At 49.1% G+C, this 23,870-nt stretch overlaps 2 protein-coding genes across 2 annotated transcripts; both read right to left on the bottom strand.

Moving 5' to 3' along the window:
* Positions 1-232: 232 nt before the first annotated feature.
* On the bottom strand, positions 233-10,051 carry LOC308142962 (putative ribonuclease ZC3H12D). Its single transcript, XM_080513591.1, has 6 exons — positions 9,944-10,051; positions 7,620-7,991; positions 2,823-2,962; positions 2,070-2,304; positions 1,883-1,989; positions 233-1,285 (listed from the first exon to the last, which is right to left on the bottom strand). Exons 2-6 carry the CDS (start codon positions 7,922-7,924, stop codon positions 594-596), a joined length of 1,479 nt encoding a protein of 492 aa, XP_080369717.1. The 5' UTR covers positions 7,925-7,991; positions 9,944-10,051; the 3' UTR covers positions 233-593.
* Positions 10,052-11,570: 1,519 nt separating this feature from the next.
* On the bottom strand, positions 11,571-20,639 carry ppil4 (peptidylprolyl isomerase (cyclophilin)-like 4). The gene is made up of 13 exons (XM_080513590.1): positions 20,341-20,639; positions 20,079-20,146; positions 18,602-18,666; positions 17,008-17,125; positions 16,779-16,921; positions 15,465-15,561; positions 15,045-15,161; positions 14,180-14,304; positions 14,031-14,097; positions 13,796-13,907; positions 13,594-13,690; positions 12,591-12,720; positions 11,571-12,414 (listed from the first exon to the last, which is right to left on the bottom strand). Exons 1-13 carry the CDS (start codon positions 20,615-20,617, stop codon positions 12,268-12,270), a joined length of 1,563 nt encoding a protein of 520 aa, XP_080369716.1. The 5' UTR covers positions 20,618-20,639; the 3' UTR covers positions 11,571-12,267.
* Between the last annotated feature and the right edge of the window lie 3,231 nt (positions 20,640-23,870).

Here is a 23,870-nt window from a genome sequence, read left to right as displayed (position 1 = left end):
GTCCAATATGTCCACTAGTAGTCCTAGTGGACATGTTGGACCTCACTAGTACTACTAGTGAGGTCCAACATGTCCTCTAGTACTACTAGTGAACATGTCCTCTAGTACCACTAGTGAGGTCCAATATGTCCTCTAGTACTACTAGTGAACATGTCCTCTAGTACCACTAGTGAGGTCCAATATGTCCACTAGTAGTCCTAGTGGACATGTTGGACCTCACTAGTAGTACTAGTGAGGTCCAACATGTCCTCTAGTACAGAGGTCCAGAGTTGGTACTCTGCAGGTACATACTTGGTTCAGTACTTGGTCTAAGTTTGCCAGAATGCAAGTACCATAACTTTCCGGACTATAAGCCGCTACTCTTTTTCAAAGGCTTTGAACCCTGCGGTTTAAACGATGCGTTCAGGTGCATCGCGTAACTCCGCCCTTCCTTTCTCTCTTTCATCTTTTCTTTTTCCTTTTAAGATTGCGCCTTCTATCCAGGCGTGCTCAACAGTTGGAGCATTCCCGCGCAGAGAGCTGCTCCACCCGTCGCGGGATTCTCCCCGCGTCGCTACGTCGCCGCGCGGCGATCGTAATCGCGAGTCGCCGGATCAGAAGGACGCGTGGCCGCCGCTCCGGCAGCTCTGGAGGAGGGAGGCGAGTTTGACCACGTCCGAGACGTGGGGGTGTTCGTTCATGACCCGATCCACCATGTTGGGAGGGAACATCGTGCTGAGCTGGCTCCTCAGCTCCTTCCTCCCGCCGCTAACGCCACCGCTAACGCCACCGCCGCCGCCGGCCGGCCGCCACGGTTCTCTGGGTAGACTGCGGGCGGGTCTGGAGTTCAACTCCACCGAGACATGAGGGGGCGGGGCGGGGCAGGAGCTCCACGCCGGCTGGTGGAAGGAGGACGACGTCCCGGGACGCTGCCGTCCGCCGCAGGACGGGCAGGACGGGCAGGACCGGTGGAGCGCCGGGTCGCCGCCCCCGACCCAGAACCCGTCCCCGACCGGGGAGGCGTCGTCGCGGCCCAGACTGCAGCTAGCCACGCCGCTGCTGGCGCTGAGCAGCCGGCGGTCCACGCTGGGGGTCCCGTCCTGGAGGCGGAGCCTGGACAGGCTGCCCTCCATGGAGCCGAAGGCCTCGTCCACGTCCAGGCTGAGGGCCGGCGGCGGCGGCGTGGAGGCGGGGTTCCGGGCTCGGTCTCTCTGAGCCCTCAGCTCGTCGGCCACAGACAGCTGAGACTGGCTGGTTCTCTCCGGGTGGTAGAACTTACACTTCACGCCGTACGTACACTTCTTCCCTGGAGGGAACAGGAAGAGACATCTGGTTATAGAGCATCTTCCTCCCCTATTCCAGATTATAGAGCATCTCCCTCCTCTAATCCAGATTAAAGAGCATGTTCCTCCTCTAACACCAGATTATAGAGCATCTCCATCCTCTAATCCAGATTATAGAGCATCTTCCTCCTCTAACACCAGATTATAGAGCACCTTCCTCCTCTAATCCAGATTATAGAGCATCTTCCTCCACTAACATCAGATTATAGAGCATCTTCCTCCTCTAACACCAGATTATAGAGCATCTTCCTCCTCTAATCCAGATTATAGAGCATCTTCCTCCTCTAACACCAGATTATAGAGCATCTCCCTCTAATCCAGATTATAGAGCATCTTCCTCCTCTAATCCAGATTATAGAGCATCTTCCTCCTCTAATCCAGATTATAGAGCATCTTCCTCCCCTAACATCAGATTATAGATCATCTTCTTCCTCTAACATCAGATTATAGAGCATCTTCCTCCTCTAACATCAGATTATAGAGCATCCTCCTCCTCTAATCCAGATTATAGAGCCGGATCTACCAGAGCGATCGCTCCCAATGAATCAAGCTAATCTGACCGTAGGGGCAGTGTTGCATCCGGCTGTCGGGGCTCCGGGGCTTCTTCCTCAGGAAGTCGTCGATGGAGGGGCCGTTCCTCCCCAGGGGGTCGTCCGGAGGCATGAACCTGCACACAGCCACAGTCCGGTGGTGAAGATGATGAAGGTGGTGAAGGTGGTGAAGGTGGAGGAACGCCGGCGGCCATACTTGTCGTTGGCGAAGCTGTACATGAGCAGCCGCTCCTCGATGAACCTCTTCCACTGGGGGTTCTCCGTCTGGAGGTCGCGGTAGTTGTCGTTGGACACGATGATGCCGTCCAAGTCGAAGGCCAGCTTGACGATGTAGCGGTCGTCGTAGCACACCACCCTCTTGCCGTTGACGCAGCGCGACGGCGTGTACACCAGGATCTTCCTCCTCTCCAGCTCGTTGAGGATGTGCTGGTCTGCCGGAGAATCCACAACCGTGGTGTTGGGGTGAAGAAGATCCGGTACATGGAAAAGGTCAGTCGGTCCCCGTCAGTGTCCCGGTCGGTCGGTCCTGATCGGTTGGTCCTGATCGGTCGGTCCCGGTCAGTGTCCCGGTCGGTCGGTCCTGATCGGTCGGTCCTGGTCAGTGTCCCAATCGGTCGGTCCCGATCGGTTGGTCCTGATCGGTCGGTCCCGGTCAGTGTCCCGGTCGGTCGGTCCTGATCGGTTGGTCCTGATTGGTCGGTCCCGATCGGTTGGTCCTGATCGGTCGGTCCCGATCGGTCGGTCCTGGTCAGTGTCCCGATGGGTCGGTCCTGATCGGTCGGTCCTGGTCAGTGTCCTGATCGGTCGGTCCCGATCGGTTGGTCCTGATCGGTCGGTCGTGATTGGTCAGTCCTGATCGGTTGGTCCTGATCGGTCGGTCCTGGTCAGTGTCCTGATCGGTCGGTCCTGATCGGTCGGTCCCAGGTCTGTCGGTCTCGGTCGGTCTCACCGGTCACGGGGTTTTCGGGCCGCGGCGTCTCCTTCCTCCACAGGGGGACGAACAGGGTGACGTCCCGCAGACCTTTGTCCAGGAACCAGTCCACCGCCAGCTGGAGGCCCCGGCAGGAAAACACCTTCCTGCCCCCGTGGCTGCAGCGGCCAATCAGAGAGCAGAGTCTGAGCAACAAGACACTACTTCCTCTGACACACACACACACACACACACACACACACACACACACACACACACACACACACACACACACACACACACACACACACACACACACACACACACACACACACACACACACACACACACACACACACACACTTCTCCTTTTTCGGAGGAAATTGTTGTCATTGCAGGATTTGAGTTCATGATCCTCCGGAATGCAGAAGATGAGAAATGAGACACTTAGATAGAAATGTGTGTGTGGGGGGGGTCGAGTGGGGGTCTAGAGGGAGTCTAGAGGGGTAGTGGGGGGTCTAGAGGTGTAGTGGGGGGTGTAGAGAGAGTCTAGAGGTGTAGTGGGCGGTCTAGAGAGGGTCTAGAGGGGTAGTGGGGGTGTAGAGAGAGTCTAGAGGGGTAGTGGGGGTGTAGAGAGAGTCTAGAGGGGTAGTGGGGGGTGTAGAGAGAGTCTAGAGGGGTAGTGGGGGGTCTAGAGGGGTAGTGGGGGGTCTAGAGAGAGTCTAGAGGGGTAGTGGGGGGTCTAGAGAGAGTCTAGAGGGGTAGTGGGGGGTGTAGAGAGAGTCTAGAGGGGTAGTGGGGGGTGTAGAGAGAGTCTAGAGGGGTAGTGGGGGGTCTAGAGAGAGTCTAGAGGGGTAGTGGGGGGTGTAGAGAGAGTCTAGAGGGGTAGTGGGGGGTGTAGAGAGAGTCTAGAGGGGTAGTGGGGGGTGTAGAGAGAGTCTAGTGGGGTAGTGGGGGGTGTAGAGAGAGTCTAGAGGGGTAGTGGGGGGTGTAGAGAGAGTCTAGAGGGGTAGTGGGGGGTGTAGAGAGAGTCTAGAGGGGTAGTGGGGGGTGTAGAGAGAGTCTAGAGGGGTAGTGGGGGGTGTAGAGAGAGTCTAGAGGGGTAGTGGGGGGTGTAGAGAGAGTCTAGAGGGGTAGTGGGGGGTGCAGAGAGAGTCTAGAGGGGTAGTGGGGGGTGTAGAGAGAGTCTAGTGGGGTAGTGGGGGGGTGTAGAGAGAGTCTAGAGGGGTAGTGGGGGGTGTAGAGAGAGTCTAGAGGGGTAGTGGGGGGTGTAGAGAGAGTCTAGAGGGGTAGTGGGGGGTCTAGAGAGAGTCTAGAGGGGTAGTGGGGGGTGTAGAGAGAGTCTAGAGGGGTAGTGGGGGGTGTAGAGAGAGTCTAGAGGGGTAGTGGGGGGTGTAGAGAGAGTCTAGTGGGGTAGTGGGGGGTGTAGAGAGAGTCTAGAGGGGTAGTGGGGGGTGTAGAGAGAGTCTAGAGGGGTAGTGGGGGGTGTAGAGAGAGTCTAGAGGGGTAGTGGGGGGTCTAGAGAGAGTCTAGAGGGGTAGTGGGGGGTGTAGAGAGAGTCTAGAGGTGTAGTGGGGGGTCTAGAGGGAGTCTAGAGGGGTAGTGGGGGGTCTAGAGAGAGTCTAGAGAGGTAGTGGGGGGTCTAGAGAGAGTCTAGAGGGGTAGTGGGGGGATCTAGAGAGAGTCTAGAGGGTAGTGGGGGGTCTAGAGAGAGTCTAGAGGGGTAGTGGGGGGGTCTAGAGAGAGTCTAGAGGGTAGTAGGGGGTCTAGAGAGGGTCTAGAGGGGTAGTGGGGGGTCTGGAGAGAGTCTAGAGCGTAGTGGCAGTCTAGAGAGGGTCTAGAGGGGTAGTGGGGGGTCTAGAGAGAGTCTAGTGGGGTAGTGGGGGGTGTAGAGAGAGTCTAGAGGGGTAGTGGGGGGTGTAGAGAGAGTCTAGAGGGGTAGTGGGGGGTGTAGAGAGAGTCTAGAGGGGTAGTGGGGGGTCTAGAGAGAGTCTAGAGGTGTAGTGGGGGGTGTAGAGAGAGTCTAGAGGGGTAGTGGGGGGTCTAGAGAGAGTCTAGAGGGGTAGTGGGGGGGTCTAGAGGGAGTCTAGAGGGGTAGTGGGGGGGTCTAGAGAGAGTCTAGAGGTGTAGTGGGGGGTCTAGAGGGAGTCTAGAGGGGTAGTGGGGGGTCTAGAGAGAGTCTAGAGAGGTAGTGGGGGGTCTAGAGAGAGTCTAGAGGGGTAGTGGGGGGATCTAGAGAGAGTCTAGAGGGTAGTGGGGGGTCTAGAGAGAGTCTAGAGGGGTAGTGGGGGGTGTAGAGAGAGTCTAGAGGGGTAGTGGGGGGGTCTAGAGAGAGTCTAGAGGGTAGTAGGGGGTCTAGAGAGGGTCTAGAGGGGTAGTGGGGGGTCTGGAGAGAGTCTAGAGCGTAGTGGCAGTCTAGAGAGGGTCTAGAGGGTAGTGGGGGGGTCTAGAGAGGGTCTAGAGGGGTAGCGGGGGGTCTAGAGTTACAGACTCTTCTTTAGCCATCACGAGAAGGTTCGAGGTCTTAAAGCTCCTCTGAATCTTCGTGTGAAGAAACAAAGTGAAACTTATGAAACAACAAGAATAAAATACTGACGTCTTTTAATCTGAAAAATTTTGTCTGCCAGTGGAGCTGACCCCTGACCCCTGACCCCTGACCCCTGACCCCTGACCCTGCAGTCGAACCAGAGTGAGACCCTCTACCTGGAGTTTGTGTTAAAGTTTGTTATGAAGTTTCTTTAAAAGTGAGTTTCGGAGCAGAAAACGTTCCGCAGCTTCTTCACAACGTGAGAAGCTGCGAAAAAACAAACCCTCAGATCCACCTGGAGCTCGTCAAAACACAAACCAGACGGTTTTGCCTGCGGGAAAAAAAGTGTGTGTGTGTGTGTGTGTGGGGGGGGGGGGGGGGGGGTTTCCCCTTCGTCTCCAGGAAGTTGCTGAGTCAGGCTGAGTTGCAGGTAAAGAGGAGGAGGACAATGGAACCGGTTCTTCGGTCTTTACCGCGCCGACTCGGCGGTTCCTCCCCGGAGTTTTCCGTCTCCATCAGTGCGCGGTTACATAAAAGGGGCGGGGCTTGCCGTGTTGGACCAATCACAGAGCCGCTTCGGTACCGGAGGAGCAGACGATATTAAATAATACCAAGAGGAATTCAAACATCATCCAGGAGGGAATGTTTGAAAAAAGGTTCCAGAAGCTTCCGGGACAGACGTTCCGTCGAGTCCTCTGGAGGCTCCGCCCCCTTCTGGGCCGGATGATGTGTTGGAATATTATTTCCTCATGCTGACGCACTCGAAGCTCCACATTCCGTAAATTCTGTTTTTGCATTTACATCAAGCGTGACAATTATTAACTTACTTCCTCCGCCGACGTATAGTTTGTATAAATGTACGTGTTTTACCAACTTTTCGCAAAGATTGTGAAAAATCACCTGAATTGTATGAAAACTTCAGGGATGATTTTGTCGTCGTTGAGGATCATGAGATGTTGGGCTTTAACGGCGAAACGTATAAAATTATAGAGCATCTTCCTCCTCTAATCCAGATTATAGAGCATCTTCCTCTTCTAACATCAGATTATAGAGCATCTTCCTCTAACACCAGATTATAGAGCATGAGTATCAGCATCAGGACCAATAATGGAGTTTGGACCAGTGACGGAGGTTGGACCAGTAATGGAGTTTGGACCAGTGACGGGGGTTGGACCAGTGATGGGGGTTGGACCAGGGATGGGGGTTGGACCAGTGATGGAGTTTGGACCAGTGATGGAGGCTGGACCAGTGACGGGGGTTGGACCAGTGACGGAGGTTGGACCAGTAATGGAGTTTGGACCAGTGACGGGGGTTGGACCAGTGATGGGGTTTGGACCAGTGATGGGGGTTGGACCAGGGATGGAGTTTGGACCAGTGACGGGGGTTGGACCAGTGATGGGGGTTGGACCAGGGATGGGGGTTGGACCAGTGATGGAGTTTGGACCAGTGATGGAGGCTGGACCAGTGACGGGGGTTGGACCAGTGACGGAGGTTGGACCAGTGACGGGGGCTGGACCAGTGTAGGGGGTTGGACCAGTGACGGAGGTTGGACCAGTGACGGAGGCTGGACCAGTGATGGGGGTTGGACCAGTGATGGAGTTTGGACCAGTGATGGAGGCTGGACCAGTGGCGGGGGTTGGACCAGTGACGGAGGTTGGACCAGTGACGGGGGTTGGACCAGTGACGGAGGTTGGACCAGTGATGGAGGCTGGACCAGTGACGGAGGCTGGACCATTAATGGAGTTTGGACCAGTAATGGAGTTTGGACCAGTGACGGGGGTTGGACCAGTGACGGAGGTTGGACCAGTGACGGGGTTGGACCAGTGACGGAGGCTGGACCAGTGATGGAGGCTGGACCAGTGACGGGGTTGGACCAGTGACAGAGGTTGGACCAGTGATGGAGTTTGGACCAGTGACGGAGGTTGGACCAGTGACGGGGTTGGACCAGTGACAGAGGTTGGACCAGTGACGGAGGCTGGACCAGTGATGGAGGCTGGACCAGTGACGGAGGCTGGACCAGTGACGGGAGTTGGACCAGTGACGGGGGTTGGACCAGTGACGGGAGTTGGACCAGTGACGGGGGTTGGACCAGTGACGGAGGCTGGACCAGTGACGGAGGTTGGACCAGTGACGGAGGCTGGACCAGTGATGGAGGCTGGACCAGTGATGGAGGCTGGACCAGTGACGGGAGTTGGACCAGTGACGGGAGTTGGACCAGTGACGGGGGTTGGACCAGTGACGGGAGTTGGACCAGTGAGGGAGTTTGGACCAGTGACGGAGGCTGGACCAGTGACGGAGGCTGGACTCACCTCATGGCCACGTTGCTCCCGTCGATGACGACGGGCCTGAAGGCGGCCGGCGGTCTGGCCGGGCCGGACGTCGGGCTGCAGCCTCTGGACACCAGTTTGGGGCTGTCTGGGAGGGCGTGGCTTCCCGGGGAGGGGGCGTGGCTTCCCGGGGAGGGGGCGTGGCAGGTCTTTATCAGCTCCTCCAGGATGTCGTTGGTCTGGGCGTCCTGACGGAGGCTCTCCAGGACCCTCAGGATGTCCCCGTGGGCGTAGCCCAGCTTGAGGAACCGCTCCACCTTGGTGCTCTGCTGCTGCTCCTTGTCCATCCTGCCGGCGGCGGCGTCGCCACGGAAACGACCAGACGGAGGTCCGGCGGCCGTCAGCTCGTCATCCCTGTCAGCGTGAACGCAAAGAAGGTCAGTCTTCTTTTAAAAGCTGTTTACTCATTTTTACATCAAAATCTTAAATCTAGATTTACAAAAATCGTAGAGAATATTTGTAAATGAAAGCGGACGAGAGGAACCTCATGCAGATCAGAGATCAGCGTCTGTTGCCATGGAGACGCTCCCTGCTCACCGTTTCACACGGTGACGTTGCTACCGGACCTCCTGAGTTAGCATCCGTACGCGCCTTCATGCTAGCGATGCTAACTCTGTTCCGCCAACGGAGGCTACGCGCTTCTACCGAGCATAGCTCTAGTTTTTGCAGTGTTTTCAAATTTGTTTTCCTCTTTCTTGCAGTTTTTTTTTTTTAATTATTATTTTTCTGTCTGAATCAGTCAAATTTCGCTATTTTCGTTTTCCGACCTAGCTGATTTCGCAGAAACTCGGCAAGCGCTTGGTTGAAGGATAGATTTCTCTACGTGGCTCTACGAGGCTCTTCTTTGCTCTATGTGGCTCTACGTCACTCTACGTGGCTCTATGTGGCTCTACGTCACTCTACGTGGCTCTACATGGCTCTTTGTGACTCTACGTGGCTCTTTGTGACACTATGTGGCTCTACGTGGCTCTAAGTGGCTCTACGTGGCTCTTCGTGGCTCTACGTGACTCTACGTGACTCTACGTGGCTCTAAGTGGCTCTTCGTGGCTCTACGTGGCTCTTTGTGACACTACGTGGCTCTATGTGACTCTACGTGGCTCTACGTGACTCTACGTGGCTCTTCTTGGCTCTACGTGACTCTACGTGGCTCTATGTGACTCTACGTGGCTCTACGGGGCTCTTCTTGGCTCTACGTGACTCTACGGGGCTCTTCTTTGCTCTATGTGGCTCTACGTGACTCTACGTGGCTCTATGTGACTCTACGTGGCTCTACGTGGCTCTTCTTGGCTCTACGTGACTCTACGTGGCTCTATGTGACTCTACGTGGCTCTACGGGGCTCTTCTTGGCTCTACGTGACTCTACGTGGCTCTATGTGACTCTACGTGGCTCTACGTGACTCTACGTGGCTCTATGTGACTCTACGTGGCTCTTCTTGGCTCTACGTGACTCTATGTGACTCTACGTGGCTCTACGTGGCTCTTCTTGGCTCTACGTGGCTCTACGTGACTCTACGCGGTTCTACGAGGCTCTTCGTGGCTCTACGTGACTCTATGTGGCTCTACGTGGCTCTACGTGACTCTACGCGGTTCTACGAGGCTCTTCGTGGCTCTACGTGACTCTACGTGACTCTACGTGGCTCTACGTGGCTCTACGTGACTCTACGTGACGAGTCGGATCGTCTATGACCGAACGTCTCGTCTCGCTTGTTGTTTTGTTTTATTTTCCCTTTTGTTTCAACTGCTAATCATCATTTCCCGAAAAGCAGCGAGTTCGTCAGAGCTGCACATCGAACCGTCAAACCACATCCGCCCACACACACACACACACACACACACACACACACACACACACACACACACACACACACACACACACACACACACACCTATACGTCCTGAATCGTTGAGTTCCAGAAGCAGCGACAGTGTTTTTCTGCAGTACGTTCAGACTTTACTAGCGTTTCTCTCAGTCTGTGTTAAGTCGCTGCCGGTTCCCGCCAGCGGGTGGCGCCGCCGAGGAACGCTCACTTGTCACCGCTTTAATTTGGACATTTGTTGTTTTTTTAAACAGCAAAAAAATTTGATTTCTTCGCTTTAAAAATACTCGTTTTGTTACATTTTAAAGAGCCTAAAGGCAAAATACAAGTTCAGACGTGTATAATCCATCAAAACGTCGCTTTTTTTTACTCAACAAAACACATTCAGGAGTTAAAATAATACTAAATAGAGAGAAAACAGTTAATTTTCACACTGTTGCATAGTTTTTTTTAAATCTGAAGTCACGGCGGCGAGAGAGAGAGACTTACTGAGCCGTCGCCGTCCATCCACTGTGTACTAGTGTGTTATCAGCCGTCTGTCACCCTCACACACACTCACACACACTCTCACACACACACACACACACACACACTCACACACTCACACACTCTGTCAGTGTCAGGACACGGTTGCTGCTCGCAGGAGGAAGTGAGCAGTGAAGCTCGGCGGCGAGCAGCGCTAAACTTCCTGGTCGGGGGGGGGGCGGGGCCAGGGACCGGCTCTGGCTCCTCCCACTTCTTCAGAAACCCGTCATTAACCTCGTCTGCCGCGCGGCGCCGGGCGTGTCGGGGCTCCTGTGCTCTCAACGCCGGGGGGGGGGGGGGGGGGGGGGCAAACTCGTTATAGGTCAAAGGTCACGGTTGAGTGAAAACGTCCAGTGAACTTGTTCCTTCAGGTGATTCTGAAGTGGCGACACTTTGTTTTGTTTTTTTAAAGACAGAAGTGTTTTAACGGCAGTAAAGGAAGTTTTCTCGGAATCGTCCTCCAAACTCTGAGTTTGTTCTCATAGAAAAGTTTTTTTTTTTTTTACTACTGTTACAGTGTGGCTTCGTCTTCTAGGTTCTACTTGAGAACAGGAACTTCATGTTGCAGTTAGAACAGTGTGTGTGTGTGTGTGTGTGTGTGTGTGTGTGTGTGTGTGTGTGTGTGTGTGTGTGTGAAAATACTATACTCATAGTATTTTAAGACGCTGTGATTTTTATCTCTCACCCCGGAACATGAATGATTTAAATAGTGCGAGCAAATCTTTTTAACAACAACAACAACAAAAAAACTGTGTGTGTGTGTGTGTGAGCAAAGATCACGGAAGGGAGCCACGATACACACACACTTCCTGTTCAGTGATACACACTCTGCCTCAGGTGCTAGAAACACACACACACACACACACACACACACACACACACACACACACACACACACACACACACACACACACACATACAGTTTGTTGTTGTTGTTGTTGTGTGGATGGATTTAAAAAGATTTGCTCGCACTATTTAGATCATTCATGTTCCGGGGTGAGGGGGGGGGGGGAAACCTCCGCGTCCTCAAACACTTCTCCTATTTTGACTTTAATACGTATTTAAATGTTGAGTTTTGCACCAAACTGAGTTCAGAACCGTCAAACCAGCGATCTGAACAACAACAACAACAACAACAACAACAACCTCGTCAGTCTTAAAACTAAAGTGACAAAGTGAAAACATGAAGAACTTCCTTCTACTTGACGAGTTTGTTTCATCTCTTTTATACGAGTTTCATTTCTAAATCTCAAGCTTCTGAAGCGACGGTAAAGAGAAGCTGCTTGTTTTCATGATGCAGCTTTTAGTTCCTTAAAACATCTGTTCTTCCCCGTTTTTTAAAAATTCAACCAAATGAGGAAGGAGGTAACACTTAAAAAAAAAAAAACTTTCTCACTATATGTGTACACAACAATATCTCTTGTTTTTGTTTGTTTGTAATACTGATCATTTATTGTGAAAAAAAAATTAAAACGGGAATAAAGAAAAACAAGTAGAAAGTCCATAAAGTTGTCGGGTCCAGGGGCTTTTATGTTTTTATTTATTTCCCATCAGGCATATGGAAGGACGGCTTCATGACGTTTGTGTCGTAACTGAGATTCATTTCAATAGGAGGAGACGCATATTTATATTTAAAATCTCTCAGAAGCTGTTTAAATCAGTGGGCTGCAACTTTTATGACCAAAAGAACCGTTTTCATAATTTTCCAATAAATAAAATTTGACTAGCGCTGCTAGTTTAGATGCTAATTATCTGAAATTAATGAAAAAAACATTCAAAAAAAGCAAGGTTGCATTACTCAAGTATCGCAATTTAGACATTTCATTACATCTTTACCGGTTTTTAAAGTATTTTTTTACGGAGTCTTTATTTCGCTGCCTCACACGGGGCACCTGTTAGCTATTTTAGCCTCTTTAGCGGTTTCTAAGCGTTTTCTCATGGTTATTTTTCTTTCTTCCCTCCTTTTCATAAATTATTTTTCCCTTTATATGATTTTCCTGAAAAGTTATAGCTGATTTACGGTTTTACTTTCTTTAGCTGTTTTTATCCTGGAGTTTAGACGTTTTTGTAAATCGGTATTTAATGCAAATAAAACCCAAACGTTTGTTAAATTGTCTTTAACTGGTGTGAACTTACAGCTTGATTCAATAAGAAGAGACACGCAGGTGATGGTTTCTTTGTATTGAACTGAAAATAAAAGAAGAAGAAAAAAAAGCATTCCCTTGAAAATGACGTAACATTGAAGTGTGATCGACGTCTTCGGTGAAATGTGTCCCCCCCCCCGTCCCTCATCTGTAGCGGCTCCGCTCTTTGTCCTTGGACTTCCTGGGCGAGCGGCTCCGGTCCCGCCGGTCCCGGTCCTCCTTCCAGTGGGACCGGCTGTGTTTGTGGTCCCGGTCTCTGGAGCGAGAGCGAGAGCGAGCCGACTTCCTGTCCTGGGGGAGACGGAAAGAGGGACAGCCTGGGTGAGAGACGTCCAAAGGGATCAAAGGGACCTTGGACATGAAAGCAGAGGACGTGAAGGGGCTGGAGTCCGTCGCACCAGTTCGTCCAGTGGTTCCTCACTTGTCGTCGGAGACACGCCCCCTAGGGGACAGACAGAAGGACGTACCTTGTGCTTCTTGGCCTTCCTGCCGTCCTCGTCATCGGAGTGGTGGTGCTTCTTCTCTCGGTGTTTCTTCTCCGAGGGACGAAGGCTGGGCGCCTCCTCTTCCTCCTCCATCACCAGCTCGTACTTGGTGCTGTTGGCAAAGTGAAGGAAACCTCCAGGAAGTAGACGACGCAAAAACCATATCAACAAAACAATATGGACACATTCTTCCTCTTCTTCTGGGTTTAACAGCAGGTTGCAACCATATGGTTGCATTACTGCCACCTGCTGGTTCTACCTAATGACAGTTTATAACCGCTCTCATCGTCCCTGATGACTGTTTCTCTCTCTATCGGCAACTTGTTTTTTTTTTTTTTTTTATCTTTGATTACTGTTTCTCTCTCTTATGAGCAACTTTTTTGTCCCTGATGACTGTTTCCCTCTCTTTCTCTCTTATTGGAAACTTTTTTTTAAATCCCTGATAACTGTTTCCCTCTGTCTCTCTTATCAGAATCTTTTTTGTCATCTTTTTCTTTTTGGTCCCTGATGACTGTTTCTCTCTATCAGAATCTTGTTTTTAAATCTCTGACTGTTTCCCTCTCTCTCTCTAATCGGCAACTTGTTTTAATCCCTGATGACTGTTTCCCTGTCTCTTTTCAGAATCTTGTTTTAATCCCTGATGACTGTTTCCCTGTCTCTTTTCAGAATCTTGTTTTAATCCCTGATGACTGTTTCCCTCTCTCTCATCAGAATCGTTTTTTTATTAATTTTTATCCCTGATGACTTTTTCTCTCTATCGGCAACTTTTTTTTATATCCCTGATGACTGTTTCTCTCTCTCTTATCGGCAACTTTTTTGTCCCTGATGACTGTTTCCATTTTTCTTCTTCACTGCGGTTCAACGGCAAGCGGCATCCGTGAAGTTTCCCTACCGCCACCTGCTGGTTGCAGTTCGTCCATACCACCCCCCCTCCAAAAACAAAAAAAAGGAAGGAAGCCAGTGACGCATTAACACACAAAGATACTCCTGTTTGGGCTTCATCTGATCTTTGAGAGCCAGTTTGGCCCGGTTCTCCACGTCCTTCTCGTAGGCCTTGAAGTCGTCCTTGGTGTATTTCCCACCTGCAGATAGAAAACCATTTCCCACCGTCACAAACGTCGCCGTTCGCCCCCCCCCCGGAGACAATCGTGTGGGAAAAAACGACAGGAGCTTCTGCTCGGCGGCACCTTTTCCTCTCCACCTGATCTTGGCCACCGACTGGCTGAAGTCCACGTGGATCCGCCGGTCGTCGATGAGCACGTTGTCCATCTTGAAGTAGGCCTTCTCGCAGTCTTCTTGCTGTGGAGCCGGGGAGACGGAGTGGGGTGACCAGGCGTACCAGTGCCCTCTGCTGGTTAGAACATGCACTGCAGGTCACGCGACCCAACATGGCGGCGGCGTTGGCGCCGGGTTCCCGCTCACCTTTTCGAACTCGATGAAGGCGTAGCACAGGGAGTCGCCGCTCTTCCAGTCTCTGATGATCTCGCAGCTGTGGGACAAAGTGGGAGGTTGAGGTCAGACAGACGAGCCGCGCGGACGTAAGGCCGCGGGCTTGTTCAGACGGCCGCCACCTTTTGATGGAGCCGAAGCGAGAGAAGATGATCTCCAGGTCCTCGTCGGTGGTCACCGGGTTCAGCTTGCACACGAACAGCACGTTTTCCGGGGGCTTCATGTCTGCGTCGGGCAAATCGCCCACCTGGAGGAGGCGCAAGAGAGTCACATCGCACCTTTGAACACCCTCCGGAGAGGCTCTCCACATGTCCCGCAGTGGCTCTATAGCTGCACTGCAGTGGCTCTCCACCTCTCTGTTAGTGACTCTATAGCCCTTCTGTAGTGGCTCTATAGCTCATCTCTAATGACTCTATAGCCCCTCTGTAGTGGCTCTCTAGCACATCTCTAATGACTCTATAGCCCCTCTGTAGTGGCTCTCTAGCACATCTCTGACTCTATAGCCCCTCTGTAGTGGCTCTCTAGCACATCTCTAATGACTCTATAGCTCCTCTGTAGTGGCTCTATAGCCCTTCTGTAGTGGCTCTATAGCTCATCTCTGACTCTATAGCCCCTCTGTAGTGGCTCTCTAGCACATCTCTGACTCTATAGCCCCTCTGTAGTGGCTCTCTAGCACATCTTTAATGACTCTATAGCCCCTCTGTAGTGGCTCTATAGCTCATCTCTAATGACTCTATAGCTCCTCTGTAGTGGCTCTATAGCCCTTCTGTAGTGGCTCTATAGCTCATCTGTAGTGGTGCTCCACCTTATTTGTTAGTGACTCGATAGCCCCTCTGTCGTGGCTCTATAGCCCATCTCTAATTACTCTACAGCCCCTCCATAGTGGCTCTACAGCTCTTCCGCAGTGGCTCTACAGCCCCTCGGTAGTGGCTCTACAGCTCCACTACCCCTGAGTCCCAGCAGGATGAGGTGTTTCAGTGGTCTCACCATCTCCAGCAGGATGGCGTTGGTCTTGGCCTCCTTCTCGTTCAGCCGCTCCTCCAGCTCCTCCGCCGCCTTCCCGTCGGCGTCGTCGATCACCTCGTCGGCACCGATACGCCCGCTCTGTAGAGCCGCGGCACAGGCCTCTGGGTTAAATCAGCTGACAGAAGATATTCCAAGGTGACAAAAATTCAATGGCTGCTAGGCCCCGCCCACAAAATGAAAATGAAGTGCAGTACACATGCCAGGCCTTTAGAGGCGCTGTGACTCTGTGAGAACTGCGTTTATATTTGGGGTCCGGTGAGTCGCCGGGACCTCGGCAGCTTCAAGACCGACTTTCCGTGTTTAGAAACGGAGGTTCAGGAGAAATCGGGGAACAGTTAAACTGGTTAAACTGGTTAAACTGGTTAAAACAGCGGGACTCACATCCAGCTGCTCCCTGGTGGGTTCAGGGGAACGGTCCGGCACCGGCAGGTCAGCCGGGTCGTCGTACGGGTCGTCCAGAATCACCGTGTGGTTGATCCTGGGGCACAAGTCAGACACGGCGTTAAAGACGCCAAAGGAAAGTTTTTCAAAGTAAAACTTAATGACTATTGGTTGAGAGAACTGAAGGCCTCAAGAAGAAACGTTTGGCCGCGACGTCGACCGAACGAAATTGCTTTTCCGGCAGGAGAGTTCACAAGCTGGGGCGAAGTCGCAGGCCACGCCCCCTGACGACAGGACACGCCCAAAAAGCGACGTTTTAATTTTCCAACTCCCTTCCAATGTTTGCAGAAAAACGTTTCTCCGACCCGTTTCAGTGATGAGAGAGTTTGTGTCTGAGCCGCCATGTTGGTCTGGTTCTGACTGCAGCTCTGAACGATGCCTTCAGGCGCATCACGTAAATCCGCCCTCCGACATGCTAACGAGCTGCAGCGCCTATAAAGTAGCGAGGCTACATTTTTTTTATTCCCTTTTTGGACGAATAAATTGACGCCATTTTGTTTGGCAGGACCCCGGAGTGACGAACTTTCTTCTTGTTCTTACGGAGGACGAATCGACTTTTACAGTGTTTTTCAACCTTTTTGAGCCGAGGAACACTTTTTTCTTTGTAAAACTCTGGAGGCACACCTCCACCTGAAAATGTTAAAAAGTTAAACTGTGTAGCCTCTATTAACAATATAAAGTCTTTCTAATCAAAGACATCAAAGTCATTCTCATAAAAAGACATCAAAGTCTTTCTCATCAAAGTTTTATCAACAGGAATCCAGTAAATCCAGAAAGCAAGAACTTTTTTTAATAGTGCCTCCCTCAGTGTGAAACCTGGACCTGATGGATGAAGAGCTGAGATCCTGGTTTTCAAAAACTTCTCCATCACTGCCACTGACACAGTACTTTGATACAAGATGGTAGCAGGAGGTGGAGATGAACCACACTGACGTCTGTCACTTTACATTTCACCGGCAAAGTTCTGTGCTGCCCTCTAGTGGTGAAGAGTATTTATACATGATTACTCTGCAACACACTGTGAGAGCAAAGGTTTTTCTAGAAGAAAATGTGAAATTGGATAATTTCCCACGACTCAGCTGACGAGATCTCGCGGAACCACGTAAAACACTGCTTTAGACTAGTGGAAATTAAAATCTACATTTTCAAACTGAATACACATTTTAATTTTTTTTAATCGCCAATATCAGAAACTCCTTGTGCCGACTTCCCCGACGAAGACGCATCGTTTCCACTCCCCGACACACTTCTGACCTGATGTCTTGAAACGGGACGAAGTCCTTGTCCACGAAGGCCTCGTTGATCTTGCCGAGGACGTCCAGGCCCTCCGTCACCTCCCCGAACACGGTGTGGACCCCGTCCAGGTAGTCCACGTTCTCCCCGGCCGTGATGAGGAACTGCGACCCAAACACAAGGTTCTCACTTAAAGCAAAGTTATAAAAACTCCACCGCGTTGCGATCGCCGTCAAAACTGTCCCGTCACCTGGGAGCCGTGCTGATTGTTGCCGTTGTTGACCATGGACACCGTCCCCCTCTTCTTGTGCTTGATACGGGGAACCTTCTCGATGTCGAAGTAGCGCGCCTGGTCCCCGTACAGCTTGCTAGCCGGAGACATCAAAGCTACAATTAGCCACCGTGACGGATATAAAGCCGCGGCCGACAAATGTAGGGTAGCCCGTCACTACAACTGATTTTTCCTTTATCTCAAATAGAAAATCCCTGTTTGCCTTGTTTGGTGTCCTTTTGTTCAGGACAACCTCAGAAATACATTTCTGAAGTATTTCCTTCAGTTTGGCGTACATTGATACTTATATTATATATCTCATATGGCATATTGCATGTACATATACATATATTTACACATGTACAAGTACACTATTACCATTGGTATTATTATTATTATAAGTATACTATTACTATTGGTATGGTTATTATTACTGATATATATATATATATATATATATATATTGTTATTTTATTGCTACCATTATTAGTAGTACTATACACGAAAATTATACACAATTACATTGTTATTATCTGTACTATTATTATTATTACTACTGATATATATATATATATATATTGTTGTTATTGTTATTTTATTGCTACCATTATTATTAGTACTATACACGAGTATTATACACTATTTCACACTGTTATTATCTGTATTATTGTTATTATTATTACTACTGATATATATATATATATATATTGTTGTTGTTGTTATTTTATTGCTACCATTATTAGTAGTACTATATACGAGTATTATACCGTTTTACACATTGTTATTATCTGTACTATTGTTATTATTATTATTATTACTACTGATATATATATATATATATATATATAGTTGTTATTGTTATTTTATTTCTACCATTATTATTAGTACTATACAGGAGTATTATACACTATTTCACACTGTTATTATCTGTATTATTGTTATTATTATATAATGCCTACTTCTCTGCCCGTGTTCCGTTCTGTGTTTTACTTTATGTCTTATACCCAGATATTTTTATTTTTTACTTTTATTACTATTCTATTGTATTTTATAATATTGGTATGTACCAGATTGCTGCAACAAAACATTTCCCTTCGGGGATGAATAAAGTCATTATCTATCTATCTATCTATCTATCTATCTATCTTAACACAGTGGCTGTAAAAACACCATAAAACTACAAATCCAGGTGGTAAAAACATAAGATTTATTGACTATAAAATTCACAGACATGGTTAACGAATCATTTTGTTTACTTGTAGAGTAAATGTCAACTATATTCTTCAAAGATGAATTAAAAACAGCTATTGTCATTTTCTTTATCTGGAAAAAAAAGGAGTTCACACGAAACTAAAATCACGGGACAGTTTTCCTCATATCGACATGATTTTAAAAACGACTTTGTAGTTTTACATCTCCACTTTCGACACGGATTGGAAAACCACGGAAGGCCTCAGCTGTTCAAAGCGTGTGAAAAAAGTAGCTGCGTATAGTCCAGAAATTATTAATAGAACTCTCTATTAGAAATCAAATGTATTTTTATCATTATAGTATTAAAATGATAAAGACTGACCTGTAGATGGACTCCCCGCCCCGACCCGTCCCCGTGGGGTCTCCAGTCTGCACGATGAAATCTCTCTGGACGGACGACGGGACAAAATTACACACCGATTGTCACAAAACGCAAAGATATTTTCTTTAAATCCCAACAGGAAGTAGTGATTTTTTTTGTTTTAGAGAATTTGTCACGACGGTGACGACACTTTTTTTGCAGAATGTTGCAGAATCTGACCTTTTTAAAAGTGAAACTGAAGGTAAATTGAAGAGGTCTTAATATGTAAAATGAATATAAATGAATGAAATTAATAAAAAATTAAAAGTGTGTTGTTTCTCTCTCTCTTTTAAAAAGTGTCCTCTCTTTCTTTTAAAAAGTGTCATTTCTCTCTCTCTTTTCAAAAGTGTGTCCTCTCTCTCTGTCTTTTAAAAAGTGTGTCCTCTCTCTTTTAAAAAGTGTCATTTCTCTCTCTCTTTTAAAAAGTGTGTCCTCTCTCTCTTTTAAAGTGTGTCCTCTCTCTCTTTTAAAGTATGTCCTCTCTCTTTTAAAAAGTGTCCTCTCTCTCTTTTCAAAAGTGTGTCCTCTCTCTCTGTCTTTTAAAAAGTGTGTCATTTCTCTCTCTCTTTTAAAAAGTGTGTCCTCTCTCTCTTTTAAAGTATGTCCTCTCTCTTTTAAAAAGTGTCCTCTCTCTCTTTTCAAAAGTGTGTCCTCTCTCTCTGTCTTTTAAAAAGTGTGGCCTCTCTCTCTTTTAAAAAGTGTGTCATTTCTCTCTCTCTTTTAAAAAGTGTGTCCTCTCTCTCTTTTAAAAAGTGTGTCCTCTCTCTTTTAAAAAGTGTAATTTCTCTCTTTTAAAAAGTGTGTCCTCTCTCTCTTTTAAAAAGTGTGTCCTCTCTCTCTTTTAAAAAGTGTGTCCTCTCTCTTTTAAAAAGTGTCATTTCTCTCTTTTAAAAAGTGTGTCCTCTCTCTCTTTTAAAAAGTGTGTCCTCTCTCTCTTTTAAAAAGTGTGTCCTCTCTCTTTTAAAAAGTGTCATTTCTCTCTTTTAAAAAGTGTGTCCTCTCTCTCCCCGGCTTGTTCCAGGTTCTAAAAAGTGTGTTGCTCCAAGCAGCCAATCAGAAATCAACCCCTATATAGTGTCATCGGGGGTTCAGCCAATCACAATCAAGGTAGGCTCCTCCCCCCTTTGACTCCTCCCACAATCAGGCAGCTCTGCTCTGGCACATGGCGCCACGAGGGGAAGTACTTCCTCCCTCTTCCCAAATATGGGCGTGTGTGTGTGTGGGGGGCGGAGCCAGTCCGGCTCACACAGACACAGCAGATTCTGCATGCAGCTCCTCGGATCCGATATCCAAATGGCGGGAAAATCAAGGAGAAGTGATAAACGTTCAATACAACGTCTCTGGATCAACGAGACCATGTGAAAGTTTTGAAAAAGCTGAATAATACGACTCCTGTAAGACAGTAGCAGGAAAGCAAAACTACTTAAATCAACCGTACCTGGACATTGTGGACGAGGCAGTAGTTGTAGTATTTTATCTTGCATAGCTTCAGGAAGTTGAGGCAGGCTGCGGGGAGAGACAGTAGATGTTAGTGGAGTTTATTTTTTTTTAAAAAGAGCTTTAACACCACCGGCTCTGTCTGCAGCCGCATTGCGGTGGGAAACACAACCCGGGGCCCGCAGAGCGGCTCCACGGCGACTCGTTCCGGCGTGGAGCCGCCCGATAAACCAACTGACCAAACAACCAGTGGTTATTCTCACTTTTCGGCCTTTCTTCTGTGAACAAGTCCACGACGATGTCGCCGAGCGTCGTTTCAAGAAGCACCGCCATGATGAGCGCGCGCGCACCCCGCGCATGCGCGCAGCGTCTCTCCTCCTTCCCTCCTCCCACTCTCGCGCCCGCCGTGTTCGCAGCGCGGCCCGTCTTGTTTTTAGCTCCCGTCTCTCCGCCTTCTCGGCTCCGGCTCGGGCCTCTCACGATGATGGCGGCGGCGTCCACCGTCTGCCTGGCGCTCCTCTTCGCCTCGGCGACCCGCATCGAGTCGTGGAGCCGACCTGGGAACACGGTGAGGCCGCGGGCGGGGCGCGTTGGTCGGCCACCGTGACGCTGTTGGCGTTAGCGGTTAGCACGGGTTAGCTTCCCCGAGGGGGACGAGCCGGGCTGGTTTAAAGTGGAATAAAGTCCGAACACAGACTCCAAACCTCTTTCGCTTTTTCGCCCACTGTTTGCTGCCACTCTTAAAAGTCGCACTGCAGTGAAGTTCGTTGATAAAACACAGTAATACTGCGGCTAATAATAATAATAATAAAAAAAAGCTAATAAATGAATATTTAAAGTACGTCACTTCCGGGACTGGTCTGTCAGTGTAAAGTGAAATGGGTTCATGGCCGCAGAGGGATTTAAATTGATATTGGACGTTTTTGCATTTACAGAAGAAAATGCCAAGCGTGAATGCTGAACGGAGCTGATCTCCTTTGCTCTCCACGTCTCCATGGCAACAGAAGCTGATCCGCTTGATCAGTTTTGATATTTGACTGGTTAGAATTGGTGTAGGGCTGCAGGAGAAACAGTGGAACAAGCTGGAAAAACAATAATAATAATAATAAAAATTTGGATGCCTTCGGCATTCACACAATTGATCTGAATTTTGTTTTGTCTGGCTTTTGTTTTGAAGGACGTCATCAGAATGGGAAGATGTGTATTATATTTTACTGACATTAATGTCACTTTGTTTTGTTTGTTTGTTTCTCAGGCAGTTTGATATATTATTAAAATGTGACAGTCGCCCCTGAAAAAGCACATATATGATTCTTTCCCTCCGATTTCTGACTGCTATTAAAACTGCTATTAATTTATACCCATGCTTTGTCATTTTACTGTCAATATGATTATATGTTGTATGTATTTTTAAATTGTTATTTTTAATATTATTGTTACATGCCTTTTTGCACTGTGGGTCCGAGACGACTGAGATTTCATCTGTGCTGTGTGTCATGCATATTAGCACACTTGACAATAAAGCTGACTTTGACTTTGAAAAAAAAAGAAAGAACGAAAATTCCCTACATTTCGGGGGGGGGGGGGGGGGGGGGGCAGAACGTGTCAGGTCTAATCTCCTTCCTCTTTGTCTCTCCTGTTCCTCGCACCTTGAATCGCCGCTCGTCACAGCAAAGCATCCTGATCAACGTGACGGCCGGGACCGTGGCCGACACGGAGCTGCAGGACTCAAACAACCTGCAGGTAAGCGGCGGCGGTATGGCGGCGGCGGTGCCGCGCCGGCGGGCGTTTGGACGAGGCTTCAAGGCTTTCTCGCTTCACCTTTCAGATCAATTTGAACATATCGGTGGGGGAAGAGCAGGTGTTGGTCAATGACGTCCCGGTGGAGCTCTCGGGGGTCACCAGGTTAAACTGCCAGGCGCTGCTTTGTGAGTTTCCCCACGAACATCACGCCACGTCGACGTAGGAGTGTCAGTCACTCGCTCTTTAATGGCTTCCTTTAAATCATGGGACTTTTGTTTTTTTTTGCTCTGCTCAGCTTCTGTCGCTCCTGATGTATCGGTGCTTTTTCACTTGCTCCACTTTTTAGTGAATATCTGCTCATACAGGCGATTCACAGATTTTTTTTTTCTCCCTTTGTGATGTCATAAAGGGACGTAGCCACTCCCTCTGGTAGTGGATACACAGTCTGACCCTACCACAGTGAGATAAAACCTTAAAAACACTACGGATACACTGAATAAATTCAGTATAATATGAAAAGCAGGAGCTAGCGTTAGCTACGTGCTAGTAACTTACGACCAAACTAAAGTAAAATATTCAGACGTAATATATTTAACGCTCCGTCTTCAGTAGCTTCTCCTTCTGGGTCACGTTCTTATTTCAAACCGGTTGAATGACGATGTTTATGTGACAATAAATCCACCGTAAACATCAGTGCGTAGTACCGGTGTTTCAGATCAACTGGTGTCCATGTTAAATGGTGACCGACTTCCTTTAACATCCATTCTTGCTGCCAGTAACGGCATATATTAAAATAAGACTCACAAAGGCCCGGTTCCTTTTCACATATGTCAGGGCGTTATTTATTTATTTGAGGGGGGGGGGGCTTTGCTCCGTTATGTTTATTTGTTTTGTGTCATTTATATTTAATTTAGTTGTTTTGAACAATTTAATTTGTGCCCACATGTCCGAAATAGAACTTTCAATCGAAACGCTTTAAAACTTTATGGTAGACAGCTTTTTAGACGCCTGTTAGCAACAAGAGACGCTAAAGGGTCACCAGTTAACAGGGACACCATTTAATCTGAAACACCGGATGGCGTCAGCAGAGCTCACTGGAGGGACTTTTAGACTGAAATTCAGGCCAAAGGGCAGATTTGTGGAAATTCACTTTGACTGCAGTGTGTCTGACGTTGACGGGAAGTTCTGGATAAACGTTCTAACGTGGAACCTTTAAACACTCGGGATCAGAATTTTCTGGAGTCGGGTCGAAGCGTGAGCTGACGGAGAAGTCATGTTGTTGTTGTTGTTGTTGTTTGCTTCCAGTGGACAGCGCCAACGGGAGCAGCCAGTTTGAGTCGGGGGACCTGGTTTCCACGGTGACCAGGGTGATGGTGAGCCAGAACCGGCTCTACAGCGACTCTGACGAGGTGGTGGCCCTGCAGGTCTTCAGCGAGGTCATCGAGATGGAGGGCAAAGAGGTGAAGCTCCGCCCGGTCCTGAACCCTGACCCTGACCCTGAACCCTGAACCCTGACCCTGAACCCTGAACCCTGACCCTGAACCCTGAACCCTGAACCCTGAACCGTGTCCAGGTCCAGCAGCCCGACATGTGTGAGGTGAAGATCCTGATGAGTCCAGACTTCCAGAAGCTGGCCCAGTTCACCAACGTGTACCCCATCGGACACAGTGAGATCTTCAGGGCCCCCCGGGAGGACGACGTGGTGGTGACGGACCCCCCCACCTCCCAGAGAGGTCTGCCTCGCTCGCTCGCTCTCTCTCTCTGTCTCTGTCTCTGTCTCTGTCTCTGTCTGACTCTGTTTCTGTCTCTCTCTCTGTCTCTCTGTTTCTGTCTCTCTCTGTCTCTGTCTCTCTCTCTCTCTGTCTCTGTCTCTCTCTGTCTCTGTCTCTCACTCTCTCTCTCTCTGTCTCTGTCTCTGTCTCTGTCTGACTCTGTCTCTGTCTGTCTCTCTCTCTGTCTCTCTGTTTCTGTCTCTCTCTGTCTCTCTCTCTGTCTCTCTGTTTCTGTCCTCTCTCTCTCTCATCTCTTTCTGTCCTCTGTCTCTCTCTAT

Source organism: Blennius ocellaris (assembly GCF_963422515.1).
Source record: "Blennius ocellaris genome assembly, chromosome: 18".
In the NCBI taxonomy this organism is placed as follows: Eukaryota; Metazoa; Chordata; class Actinopteri; order Blenniiformes; family Blenniidae; genus Blennius; species Blennius ocellaris.
The sequence above is the reverse complement of the archived record's forward strand: the minus strand, read 5'-3'. Positions and strand labels throughout refer to the sequence as shown.

Bases quoted from the DNA above. Each gene is read 5' to 3' on its own strand.
- LOC308142962 (XM_080513591.1), bottom strand. From the start codon at position 7,924: ATGGACAAGGAGCAGCAGCAGAGCACCAAGGTGGAGCGGTTCCTCAAG. The intron at 2,963-7,619 runs GTGAGTCCAGCC...TGGCCGCTGCAG, and splicing joins GGGAGCAACGTGGCCATGAG to CCACGGGGGCAGGAAGGTGT. The intron at 2,305-2,822 runs GTGAGACCGACC...ATTCTCCGGCAG, and splicing joins GCCCGAAAACCCCGTGACCG to ACCAGCACATCCTCAACGAG.
- ppil4 (XM_080513590.1), bottom strand. From the start codon at position 20,617: ATGCGGGTCGCCGAGGCGAAGAGGAGCGCCAGGCAGACGGTGGACGCC. The intron at 16,922-17,007 runs GTGACGGGACAG...TTTGGGTCGCAG, and splicing joins ACAATCAGCACGGCTCCCAG to TTCCTCATCACGGCCGGGGA. The intron at 14,098-14,179 runs GTGGCGGCCGTC...TTTGTCCCACAG, and splicing joins CGCTTCGGCTCCATCAAAAG to CTGCGAGATCATCAGAGACT.